Source organism: Lonchura striata, chromosome 4 (genome assembly GCF_050655825.1).
Source record: "Lonchura striata isolate lonStrDom1 chromosome 4, ASM5065582v1, whole genome shotgun sequence".
NCBI classification, from domain to species: domain Eukaryota; kingdom Metazoa; phylum Chordata; class Aves; order Passeriformes; family Estrildidae; genus Lonchura; species Lonchura striata.
In genome coordinates, this window is record NC_140706.1 from 64,243,861 (window position 1) to 64,257,482 (window position 13,622).

Below are 13,622 nucleotides of genomic sequence, written 5' to 3' on the forward strand. Positions count from 1 at the left end.
ATTCAGCTTTAGTAGCAGGAATAGCTTCTGGCTTTTCAGATGCCCAGTTCTTGTCTTAAAGCCAGGCAAAAATGAAGCCAATGCCTTTCCCATTTCCTTGATCGATGTCTGTCTCCTCTTCCAAGCACCCTTTAGCTGGCTTTACTGCTGTGCTCTGTGCTGGCCTTTGCAACATCTTGAGAGCTCTGTGTATCCCTGTCCTTCAGTGTGATTGACAGAGCACACCCTTTCCTTTCCAGTATCCCCTGGGACAACTTGGCTTCTACAGGCATCTCAGGAATCATCCACAGTCCTTCTCAGTCACCTTGTTTGAATGACAAAGTCTGCCCAGGCTGCTGGAATTTTTAGACACATTTCCTCTTAGACAGTTTGCTCCTCTCGCTTATCAATGCTTATACAATCTAAGAACAAGCTTCTTATTGTTGTCTTCTGAAACCTCTTATCTTTTTGCTTAATGTTTTCCTCTAAGTGAGAACACCTCAAGGCAGGGAGTTCTCCATCAAAAAAGGGAGAAGCACCCATGTGTTATGGTCACTTCTGTAGATAATTACTTAATGAGTGATACTAAACCAGAGATATATGTAGAAACTAAATACCAATCCACTGTACTTTGGCACAGCTTCAGTGCATGTGGCACAGCAGTTAACACAGTTTTCACTTACTTGTGGCAATGTCACCACCCCCTATGCAAACAATAAAATCACTGCTTGCCTTCTGTTTTTCTGTTGCATTTTCTCCCCAAGCTGGAAGATGATATTATAGCCAAACCTGATTTTATTGAAAGTATAAAAAGCTTTGTTGCTCAACAGTCCCAAGATTGGATGGTTCTTGAGTTTTCACAACTTGGATTTATTGGTAAGTATTAAGACCTCAGCAGAATCAACTGGATTTGGAGCTGTGTAGATCAAAAAGGTCTCAGTCAGAATCATATCTCAAAGCATGGAAGGACTTGCATATCACAACTTCTTTGGTTCTTCAGGAAACATCCCACTGAAAGCAGTTTACTTTTTGTTTTCTTTAAAGCTGTCTTTTTAATACAGTCTCTTCAATATAGAATCTATAATTGAGTTCCCATAAGGAGGAAATTATTCCACCTCAGGGTACTATGTGCCCCTGTAATGTGTAGTTCTCCTTTCAAGAACAGAATTTGAACAATTTATTAAAAAAAAGTAAAAAACATCTTTTTTTTTTTTTTTTTTTTTTTTGTGGAGGAGAATATGCATCCCGTATCATAGGGCTGGATGATCAGCATCTCTTCAAAGCCAAATTCTTTGTGAAATTTTTCATTAAATTTCATAATTACATTCATGTGTGCAAGGCTGGTGTGATACTTAAACATTTATTTAAATAAATTGCATTTAAACATAAAGTTGGTGATTCTTACATAGCAATAAAAATGTAACTTCTTGTCTTGCTTTCAGGAAAATTGTTTAAATCAGAAGACTTACCACTCATAGTGGAATTTTTTCTCATGTTCTGTAAGGATAAGCCTATAGATTGGCTTATAGACCACCTGCTCTGGGTTAAAGTGTGCAATCCAGAAAAGGATGCAGTAAGTATAACTGTGAATTTATGAAGATAAATAATATTCCAACACTCTCAGTGACAAAATTCATTTTCAGAAAGAGGAATAATAAATCTCTCAAACTGGACTTACTTTGGACTGACCAGAGTTTCTGCTCCTTGGGTTTTAGGGTTCAGGAGTTTTAACTGGTGCAGCCAGTTCCTGCTCCAGGATTTGCACGAGTTACTTAGGTGTTGATAAGGGAACAAGAAGAAACAAATAGGAGTTGTGCAGAGCAGGAGATTAAGGGGAACAGAACAAGCAAACTCCAAGTTTTACCCTGTAGCACAAGTGACACCTGGGGATAGCAGAAGGTCCCTGGTTAGACTTAGTAATGCACTGCAGAGTCTCCAGACCCACTTCCTTTAGATAGGAGCACGCTTTTAAATCCTGCTCTGTGGGTTAGGCCAGCTCATATGAGTTAAGAGTGAGCCTCAAGAAACTAATTTCAGTTCTTGCCTGCCTGTGAAAACAGATTAAAAACCAGATGCTATTATGTTGACATCACCTATTCCAGATCTAACGTGTGCCAACTTCCATCTAGTAAATGAAATATTTTATTTAAGGCTTATCCAGCTTCTGAGACCAGGACTATTCATAAGAATGCAGAAGAAGGAGACTGGGAGAAGGCTAGGGATCCCAACTGTGATACCCTCTCTGTTTGACAGGTTAAAGCAGTGAACTTTCTAGTAGGCATCAGAGAAGGCAAGCTGACAGCTCCTTGCACTTTCTCCTTTCCAACCAAGAGTGTCACAAAGTGATCACACACTGTTACACAGGAGGGTCAGCAGACTCTTGTTTGTGGTTTCTATGTGCCATCCTCTGGTGATGGATGTTTGGCACGTGTTTATGACGAATCATAGAATTGTTTGGGTTGGAAAATACCTTAAAGATCATTTTGTTCCAACCCCCTGCTCACCAAGAAAAGACAGTTTCTGATGATCAGAGCTAGCAGATCTCTGCGTGGTTCAGAAACTTTGTCATGCTTACTTCCTGTGAACCATCATTCCCTGCTGGGGTCCCCAGTACAAAAAAAACCCATGGACCTGTTAGAGCAGGTAGAGAGGCCACAGAAATGGTCAGAGGGCTGGAGACAGGCTGAAAGAGTCAGAGCTCTTCAGCTTGAAAAAGGCTTCAGAGGAGACCATGTAACACCATCCAGTATCTGAAGGGAGCTTGTAGGAAAGAGGGGGAAGTCTTTTTATGATAAGGAAGAAAGTCATGTTATGATATGACAAGGGACAACGGTCCTAAACTGAAAAGAGGGTATGTTTATATTGGATTTAAGGAAAACATTTTTTATGGTTAGGGTGGTGAGTCACTGGTGCAGGTTGCCCAGGAAAGGTGTAGATGCCACATCCGTGTTTCTGACCAGGCTGGATGAGGCTCTGAGCCATCTAGTTTAGTGGAAGCCTGTCCATGGCAGGGGAATCAGAGCAAGATGATCTTTACAGGTCACTTTGAACCCAGCCATTCTGTGTTTTTGTGCAATGGCCTGTGCCTGTCAGGTGCAGTGGGAGCTACAGGATGCAAGGCTGGAAGCCCTGACTCAACAAGCAGCTTTATGTCAGCTTCTGCAGAAATGATCACACCAGCCTCATGGCAGCAATTACTCTCAGCTGCTGCCAGAAGCAGGTCTTTTGATAATGCTGCCATAGCATAAAACAAGACATTCTAGAGCCTGCATTATTGCAGGGGAAGGATTGCAAACCCTGTCAGTAGAAAGATCACAAATTTATTTTCTTAATTTTTTTTTTTTCTTAGTGAAGTCTAGTGTGCCTGTAAATCAATTTGCACAAAATGTATTGTGGTTTTACATTGTTTTGCTGAATATCTGCTGTGGACAATAACAAAAACAAAAATCAGAAATAAACAACCCCCCCGCCCAAACAAACAAAAAAAAACCCAAAAAAACACCCTTAGCTTTTTTAACAGCTTTCCAGGGCATTTTGAACTTTTAATTAGCACTCCTGTGGAAACCATAAATGCCTCATGAGTTTCGATGGTTTTAAGCCAGCTGAGTGAAGATTTAATCACTTCTGGCTTTAGAAGGCATTGATATAGTTAATATGACATGTTTCTTTTATAGAACTGAAAGCACTTGATGGAAAAGATGAGCACATTATCCTCTCAAATGTTAAGGTGTGAGACCTGGAATACAGAAAAGTTAAATTATCTTCAAAATGCTCATAATAATTCTATGGCAGCAGAGAGTCTCATTTTAGCTCTTTGCTTTGTTCCTTGCCTCATGCTTCATTGTCATATTAATTACTGTAGCATGTTTTTGTAATTGTATCAAACTACAATGCTCTATATATACAAAGAAAAAACTACATTTAAAGAAATAGCTTGCTATCATTCAAAGTTGAAGAAACTCCAATTACAGTTATTTAATTCCTTGATATATGTCGTGTCCCAGGTGTAATAAACCACAAAATTGTGGTTGAAACAGTATTTAAGGGCTTTATATAATTATGTGATAAAAGATCCATAACTTATGTAAAGCCTCCCAAACACAACAGAAAGAGGCAAAATTATGAACACTGAAATGTAACCAGAATCCATCTTAAGAAGGTCAGTTTTGGTCAAAATAGTTTAATCAGAATGATACAGCAAGGCTAAGAGTTGAAATAAAGTTTGCCAGAAACAGCTACGAAATCAATCAATTTCAGATTTGAGTCTGTTTTGTTGTCCTGAGAGTAATTCATCACATAGAGTGCAGAAATCCCTGAATTACTGGTGGTTGAGCCTTCAAATCTAAATAATAGCATGATTTTATGAGTTTTGGTCTAGAAACAGTGTATGTGACAGAAGGTGACTTAATTTAGGAATTATTCATTTAAATACGGATAAAAAAATCTGGACCCATACCTTTAACTACATAATGAAATTGCCTTATGGAACATAGTTTGTCTCTCCTTGGTTAAATAATCCTTCACTCCCTTTTGCTTTCTTTCCAGACACACTGTGAAAAGGAAAAGTCAAAGTTACGTATCCGTGCTAAACCATCTCTCTTTCAGCATATGGGAATTTATTCATCATTGGCTGGGAAGATACAGAATTTGAAAGTAAGAATAAGACATTAATGCCATATTTTTACGTTATATGCTTGTGCTCTGACTTATTTTTCAAATTAATTTCAAGGACCACATCTTTGGCGTTATATGGCATTTCCACATCTGATTATGTTGTTCTACAGATGTGGTAGAGAATTTTGTCTGGCATCTAAGCTGCATGTGGAGTACTGCTCCTGCCCAAACACCTTTGAATCTCTCATCTGAATAGCATTTCATGGCATGTAGGAGCCCTCTTCACAACACAAGCTTTCAGATTCTTTGCTCCATGCTAACAAAACCATGATGATTTGTTTTGGCTGAGCAGTTCACATTCCCAATATAAGGGACAATTAAGAAGGTGTATTGCTAGGACAATTGGTAGGACAAAGGTGCCTAATTTGATGGCCAGAGATTTTTAGGGAGCGTTTGGAGGGTAAACCACACATCCGATAAGAACATGAGCAATAATGAACCAGACTTCAGGAATCTCCTGATGGTGCCATCTAGACTAGTGACAAGATTTCTCAATTGGATCAGACTAGAGATTCACACAGCCTTTAGCAGAGCCCAGCAATCACATATTCTGAGAGAAGGCATCCTAGACAACTATGAAATAGCCTCCTGTGAAGATTTTTGTTTTCAAATATTGGCAGCTAAGAAACAATCAGTACAGTTCTGTCTACAAATTGTAATGTTGAGTCCCAGTGATTACACTGAAATTAATATTCTGTATCTATTAAAATTAGATTGCATATTTTTTGACACTGAGGTGATTATTTTCTGGAACAGTTTCCTGTAGTAATTACAGATATCAATGCACTTTTTTTTCCCATTGTATGGGTGAAATTACATTTCTTTGTATCAACAGGATAAAGATTTTGGAAAAAAACTGCTACATAAAGCACATAATAATCCACCTGCAAAAGTGGACACAAGCCTAAGAATATACCAGCAATATACCTTGGAAAAAGTTTATAAAGGACAAGATTGTTTTTGGGCTTTAGCTCCAGTGGCAGGTGACTACATCAGGTTCACATTTTTAAATCCACTAAAAGTTGAAAAGTAAGTATTACATGATATGGAACAGGGAAAACCTACATGTATCCAGTTTGGAAATGCTTGAGTCTGTTTGAACTTACTGGTGCTCAATAGCTTGCATAAACTTTGTTACTGACAAAAAATCCATAATTTGCTATTTATCTGCTCTCCTTGAACTCCCTTTGCGAATTAAATGTCTTCATTGTAGTTAAAGAGCTTCTTAATTTTTTTCCTTTTATTTCTTCAGGTAAATAGTTTACGTGATAATTCTCAAAGGAATTTGTTTTTAACTGATGAATTTCATCAGCGGTGTCAGTGAAAGCTTTATTTGCGTAGTTGCCAACAGTCTGTTTGCACAATGTCAAGTCTGTATCTCCACCTAGTGAGCTGCAGTGAATGCCAGTTGTTACAATAAACACCAGTGTTGTATATTCGTTAACTGGTTCATGCTTTATGAAACTTGGGTAGGCTGTAGGTTTGCATTTTCCTGTTATTGCAAAGCTGCATTGGATGAAGCTAACTTACATATGGTATTGCCTAATGGCTGGTCCTGATGCCTTGAGAGGCTGCCTGGAACAGATACTAGACCGTGTTGAATGAATAAAGTAGGCATTTATTAAAAGGCCTTCAAAGGATACACTTTGGGCAGCACAAGAGACTGGCCGAGGCTACACCCAAGACGGACGATGGGTCACGAGTTTTGACACTTCTATAAGTTTTAGTCCATTTACACAGTGGGGTTAATTGTCCAATTACAGCTTCAGGTTTTGAAGTCCCATTGTCCCAGATTGCTCTCCTCAATTCACTGTTGTTTATACTGTTTTTTGGGCCCTTGGTTTTCAGGCTGGAAAAGGATTGTTTTGTCTAACTAAACTGTTTGGAGAACACTTTATATGCAATTCAGTTATATACTAATGCAGTACAGAATCTGGAAAATAGGAAAGCTACAACTTAAGGCAAAAACCTAAAACTTAAAGCTAAGACTTAAGGTCCCGGCCCCTTTACATTGCTAGCCTGTGAAAATGTATGGTAAATCCTATAATATTTGGTGGGTTTAAGCCTTGAATATTTGATATCAGAGGAGAGAGTTTGATAATTTAAATTATCTTCATTCTTTTTGGATCTAAAACCCTAAGAACTCTTAATGCCAGAAATTAAAAACCAAATAGGGATTTTTATTCTTAGATGTTTTTGCTTGGATTGTTGTTTGGTCAATGCTCTTGCTTAATGGCTAGAAAGGAAATAGTTTAGAAGCACCTGACTTGACCAGTATTGATAAAAAAGGGGAATTCTTTTGGCATGTAGTATATAGCCTAGTAGAAACAGAAATTTTTGCTGCCACTCACCTTCCAGAAGCACATTCCACTCAGCCTTAACAAGTATAGGACAGATCAGAGAGCAGATCTTCCTTAGCTGTTTAAACATGGGAAGTTAATTTATTTGGAACAGGAGCACTGAAAAGGGGGAACACTTGCCATTGTGGTCCCAGAGAAATATGGTTTAAATATTTGTTCTGTTTAAAATAAAAATACTGTATTATGGTTTGTTTAATAGTTTCAAGGCCTATTTCTGTTCTCCTTAGCCCAAAATATATAAAGAAAAGGTATCTGAAATTTTGCTTCAAAACTGGAAAGAATTACTTCCTTAGAACTCTCCTAAAGTATAAAATATGTGGAAAAAAATATACCTTTATCATCAGGTACTTATTCAGAAGTGGAAACATGGAGCACCCTGGTGATCAACTGTTTAACACTACTGTGGAAGTGTTGCCAGCTGACGTAAGTCTCTCATTTAGAACCATATTTCATTTTCAGAATGATATTCAGCATAAAATATCATACCCTAGAAAATACTTCTTGAAATGTTATTGTTTTATTTTTTATAGGAAACACTAAGAAAAGAATTGGTTGATAATGGAAGTAAATTTAACTACCCAGCAACCAAAGATGGATATTTAAAAATAGGTAAATTATTTATTGTCACTTCAAAAACAGAAATTTTATTCCTACATATAAAACGTTTCTGCTCTTAAGGATTTCATTAACTCTTTGATAAATTCAGCATTCCAAGGTGAGCTAGTAAAAAAAAGAAATCTTTGCATTATTGCATATTGTAGTGTATGGTGTTTGACCAATGACTCTCCTATTTTGATTTAAATATGACTAGTGGCAAAAGCCAAGACATCTAATTAGAAGGAGAACTAATTACAGTCCCTGTAAAGGGTCTGCATGGCAAGCTTTTGGTAGCTGGGCTGGAGGACTGGGGGGAAACTCTGGGGGTGGCTTCAGTGGAAAGCTGCCAGGAGCTTCCCTTTTGTCCAGTAGAACCAGTGGCAGGCAGCTCCAGGACAGACCTACAGCTGTCCAAGGCTGAATCCACCAGTGACAGGAGTTATTGTGGGATAACATACTTTAAAAAGGAGGCAGAAAAGCTCTGTGTAGCAGCAATTGCAGCTGGAGTGAGGAGGGAGAATGCATAAGAAGAAAAACTCTGCATGCACCAAGGTCAGTGAAGGAGGAGGGAGAGGATGCCATTCTGATTCCCCTGAGGAGACAGGAGCAACAGAGACAGCATGTGATGAACTGACCATGACCTTCATTCCCTGTCCCCTTGCACACCTGGGGGTAAGGAGGAAGAGAAAATCCAGAGTAAAGTTTTGCCCAAGAAGGGAGAGTTGGGGGAAGGTGTTCTTAAGATTTGGTTTTATTTCTCAATACCCTACTCTGATATGAATATTTTTTCCCCCAAGTTAAGTCTGGCTTGCCCATGACAGTAATTTGTGACTGATTGATCTCTCCTTGTCCTTATTTCAATCCACAGGTCTTTTCCAAAACATTTTTTACCCTAATGTATTCCTGTATTTAATTTATAGTTTGTAATTTAGAGCTTTTTCACAGAGTTTGCTTGGAAGTGTATTTCATTCTAATAAATGTTTTTATGGGTCTTGTGGGTTTCTTAAGGGGCTTTTGAAAATGGCAGTGCAGAAGGCAGCATCAATCAGTCAATAGGAAGAATAAAGGCTATTCGTTTATCAGTCATTTCTGATTCTCCGGTCTGGGCAATACTGAGTGAGGTAAGCATGTCAATAAAAGCATTTTTATTCTTCATTATTAAATGCATTTTGCTGCTTCCAATTATATACTATTGGTAATCATTCATCTTATTTCATTTTCAATAGAATTTTGTACGGAAAAACACAAGTGAAGAATTATGTTAATTATTTTCAGGATTGAAATTAAACGTACTTCATTGGAAGTGCTGGAAATGCTCATTTGAGATGATTCTCCAGTTTTGCAGCGCTGTAACAATAGTTGCTAGGACTTGGGTTTTGACAAACAAAGCTCTTCTTAATCACCATCTTGGATATTAGTTATATTATGTCAACATTTTCAGATGAGCCTCTGATTTTTTAATTCTTCCAAGTTTTCCCCAGTGTTTAAATGTCAGTGTCTATAAATAGAAATTCTCAGCAGAAGTCACTGAAGAGAATTACTACAGCCTTAAACCCTAGCCATAGCTGGAAGAAGGCAAAAAACTAATGTTGTAGGCAAATCTGCAGATTTTAGAAAATAATATTTTCTTTTTCCTAGGTACTTATCAAGACATCTGAAAACTGAAAAAAATACATTTTTGGTATGTCACTTGTTATGTATTTCTTGAATGCAAGGCTGACTGCAACAAAAAAACCCAAAGAAAACAAAACAACAAGCAAACAAATGAACGGGTCAAAAGATCAATTCCATATCCATTTAGTTACTAATACTCTCTATTAGGAAAGAGTTGAGTTAAATCTCAGGTCTTTATATGACAAGGTATATGAAAAGAATGCTAGTAATTTCTGTAAAATGTCCTTTAGTAATATGTCATATAAAAAAATTATCACCTTAGTTTAAGTGATTAAATAGATGTTATTATAAACAATTGATAAGGTGTTACAGCCTGCCTCAGGGACTAAAGCATAAAGGTATAAAAAGTTTCACCAGAAATAAAAATACAGACATTTTTGAAAAATATTAAAGACATGGCATTCAACTCCATTAAAAACACTAGTCAATTTTATAGGGAAATTAGAACTGAAGGAAATGTTGTCAATATTAATTGCAAGTATTTAAAGTAGTTCACAGGAACAACTTAATGTTATGAAAATTTATCTCAAACTTAATATAAATGTGTTTAAGCCTTAATGTGATATAAGTTATGTTAAATATTTTTTAAATGAAAATTGTCTACAAATTATGATTTGAATAACTTGAAACTTAAACGGGTATTTTTTGGAAAATTGTAAAACTTCTTAGTGAATTGTGCATTTAATTAATTACAGGAAATAAGGGTATTATGGTAACTATATTTTTGTAAAATAAAATCTATATTTAAATACAATTTTGGATCCTGTTATTTGATAATCTTATATTACTGATATCTGATCTACTGATATTTCAATCCTTGTCACAAGTTCAAATTCAACATAAATTTGAAAATAAAGAGTAAATAACAGTAATCTCATTTGAAAAATTTTTGGGAAATTAAAATCTACCTTTGACATCTACCTGTTAATGGTCAGAATTCTGGAATCATTTACTTAGCACATGAAGCACGACTGCACCCTCATTCCCCTGCACAGGCATTGCTTCCTGACAGCAGAAAATAAACTGCAATATTTGGATTTGTGTTGAACGGGTTACATTAATGTAGAGTTGTATTCCTAATGCCACAGTGTTTTTCATTTACAATGAGATGGGATTGATTTTTTTACATTAAAACAGTTCAGAAGAGTGCTTTCTTCAAAGACAACCTCTAGTAATATTTTGATAATATTGCTTAGAGGTTTGTTGTTTATTTTACTTTATTTTTTTAAATTTTTATGTACGGGATTGTTTATATACTGTGGTGCTATATATGTAGATATGTGTACATACATATATTGGAACAACTGTTGCAGCCTTCGTTAGGAGTTTAATGCCAGTTAAGAATTGCTGCAGTAATCCAGCATGCTTAGAGGTATACTTGGAGATACCTTTGTTCATCTGCACTTACAGTGAAAACATAAAACCTTATTTTGCCATTGCTTTCACTGCAACAGATTCGCTGTTGGGAGTAGTGTCTGCATTCAGGGTGCCTTACATTTACTTGTTACAGGGCAGTGTCACTAAGAAGGAAATTCCAGAGCAATTATTTAAATCAGTGAAAATATAGAATATGCCAAAATAATAGATTTTGCTACCAAAACATCTCATTTTCACAGCAAAATGAGATTTCTCTCTAGTTGTTGAAGTGTGCTTTCGGCAGAAGCTCATCAGAATACCTGAAATTGTATTAGGAAATTACTGGACTTAGAAAAACCTTTTAAATGAAATTTTCCATTCTGTGCTGCCAGCTTGGTGCTTCAGTGCTTGTTTTTGATACCGTTGCAATCAGAGAATACCTTTCTCATCACTCGGATGTAAATGAGGTTTTACTTGATGCTGTAAATAATTAATGCTTCACAAGAACCATTAATTCTTCCCCGTGCTTTTGCAAGAGCAGAGGTTTCTTGCACAGTCTGCAGAACCACGGCTCCACTATAAAATCAAAGGAACCTCCTAAGAGGAATTCTGGATTTTCACTGAAGAAGCAATATGAGGAAGAGCAAGTATTCCAGCCCAAGGAAGTTTACAACAAGGGAGTGCAGTGGAGGAATACTTCAGCAATAGCTGAATATGTCTGTGCATTTTTGGCAACAGCCACCACTAGCAAGGGAATGAGCTGGGTGTGTTCCCAAGGAGTGGTTACAGAACACCTGCAGCTTCCTTTCCATCCTGCAAGCAAGATCTCACCTGTGGTTTTCTGTGTAATAATCCTGGGCACTGAACCTTCACACTCAGTGGCTCTGAGGCCAGATCAAAGGCTCAATAGAAGCCTTCCCATAGGAAGGCTTCAGTTCAGGTCCCAGGAATAAGGAACTTCCTCTGACTTTACAAGTGACTCTATTGAAGTCTAGGCATTGTGATTGTAACTTAAAAACCAAAGGTGGTAAACCGTAAGTGAAAAAAACACTCCGAGAAGAGTTTCACATTACAAACCAGATCACCAGGCTCACTGAGTGGGAAATTTTACTTCAGTAATTTCATGTGGTTTAAAATATGAGTCTCAAAAATAAGGTCTACCTCAGGCTCATTGTACACATACTTAGTCATGTTAAAATGTCTGTGTGGTAAGAAACCACAATTTTCAAGCTAGTTCCGTTACTAAAGTCCTCCAGAAACACTGGGAAAAATAAGACTCCCTCAACACTCACCATTTTATTGTTAGGGAGTAAGGCATTACTTTATTCTTGGCTGAGAGGTGTGTGTGGCTGACAGAGTTCTTCGTGCTGGCAGAGATACAAAACTCCGTCACTTATTTGTACATTTTTAGCAAAGACAGGAATTAGTGCTCACTGGTTCCAAGTTACATAATTCTCTTCATTAATTAGTATTCTATCCTCTATTCATACTATGCTTTTCATGCTGATTTAGTGCACCTTTTTTTAGTCTTTTTATAATTTTTTTTCTTAGATGGGAAGTCCCCAACTTTTCAGATATTAATCCCCTCTCTATCTTCTGGTTACTTCAATATCCTTGAAGGGCCACAACCTTAAGATCCCAGTTGTCCAATCTTTAGTTCCCTTTGGCTCTGTTTATTGAAGCTTGTCAGGTTAGTTTTAGCAAACTTAAGGTTTCACTGATTTAAAGATCACAGTAACAGTAAGAGTCTGTGAAGAAAACCAGTACTGGCTAAAAGCAGGCGTTGCTTACAATTAATTAAAGAAACTAGTTAAAAATTAGTTAAGAAACATATGACTTTCAACAGCTCAGTATTAATAATGGTTTATTCAAACAATTTTGATTTTCACTAAAGCACAGTTATTCAATTCTCTGAATAATGTGTTTCCAATTCTCCTCTTAAATATTTTTGTGGATTTTTGCAAAGGCATGCCAACATTTGTCTTCAGCATAAGAGGCAGATACAAACTTGGCTTTAGTAACTGTGAAAAATGCATATTTTATGATTGGCTTTTCGCAAATGTTACAATGAATATTATATGTGTAATGTTAGAAAGTTATGCTGTATTAATTCTCTTAAGTAGTGTGCTAAGTATAGTTTTACGTTACAACATAATGTTAAAATAGAAACTCTGTGATTTAAAATATCTTTTACTAGCTCAAGAAAAGAGATAAGATAATCAAGAAATTATTCGCACAGGGATAACAGTGACAGGGCATATAATTACAGCCTCCTTATTGGAAAAGACAAACATTCTTCCACCTTCACTCCATCTTTATGGAACTACCAGGATTAAGGGGAACAAGTTGACAAAAACCAGAAAAATTCTTAATTTACAAGGAATTTATGCATCATGTATGAGATACATGAATATTCAACAGGCTATTGCTTTTAAGGGCTATTCCTTTGTTCACAAGACATGTTTTTGGCAGCGGTGAAAAACACCAGTCACTTGGTTTTTAAAATATTAAAAGTTTAATAATAATAAAATAGTTATAAAGATAGTAATACAATTAGAGTAATAAAAATGTAGTCAGGACAATTACAAGACAATAAAAAGCAAAGAATTACGGATGTCCGGATGCTCTCGGGCACTTCTGGTTTTTGTCAACTCCTTCCCCTCAATCCTGGTGGTTCCATGAAGACAGAGAGAAGGTAGAAGAATGTTTGTCTTTTCTGATAAGGGGCCTGTAACTCTTTGTCCTGTTGCTGTTATCTCTGTGCGAAGAGTTTCTTGATTATCTTATCCCTTGAGCTAGTAAAAAAATCCTACATCGCAGAGTTTCTATTTTAACATTATGTTGTAAGCTGAAAGTATATTTAACACACTACTTAAGAGAATTAATACAGCATAACTTTCTAACATTACACATACAATATTCATTGTAACATTTGCGAAAAGCCAATCATAAAATATGCATTTTTCAGAGCAGCTTAGCATC

General features: G+C 36.6%; 1 protein-coding gene across 4 annotated transcripts in view; it reads left to right on the forward strand.

Annotated features, from left to right (window-relative positions):
• MGAT4D (MGAT4 family member D) overlaps window positions 1-9,417 on the forward strand; it is a 32,969-nt gene extending 23,552 nt beyond the window's left edge. Inside the window, exons 8-15 of one of the 4 annotated variants that reach the window (XM_085578246.1) lie at window positions 744-855; window positions 1,422-1,552; window positions 4,525-4,632; window positions 5,489-5,682; window positions 7,241-7,436; window positions 7,544-7,622; window positions 8,619-8,731; window positions 9,249-9,417. In XM_085578246.1, the coding sequence (XP_085434372.1) occupies window positions 744-855; window positions 1,422-1,552; window positions 4,525-4,632; window positions 5,489-5,682; window positions 7,241-7,436; window positions 7,544-7,622; window positions 8,619-8,731; window positions 9,249-9,275 (960 nt within the window). In that variant the 3' untranslated portion in view covers window positions 9,276-9,417. Of the gene's footprint in view, window positions 1-743; window positions 856-1,421; window positions 1,553-4,524; window positions 4,633-5,488; window positions 5,683-7,240; window positions 7,437-7,543; window positions 7,623-8,618; window positions 8,732-8,836; window positions 9,013-9,248 lie in introns of those variants that run through there. The other 3 variants (XM_085578248.1, XM_085578245.1, XM_085578247.1) reach the window with 3 other exon arrangements.
• The last annotated feature ends 4,205 nt before the right edge of the window (window positions 9,418-13,622 follow it).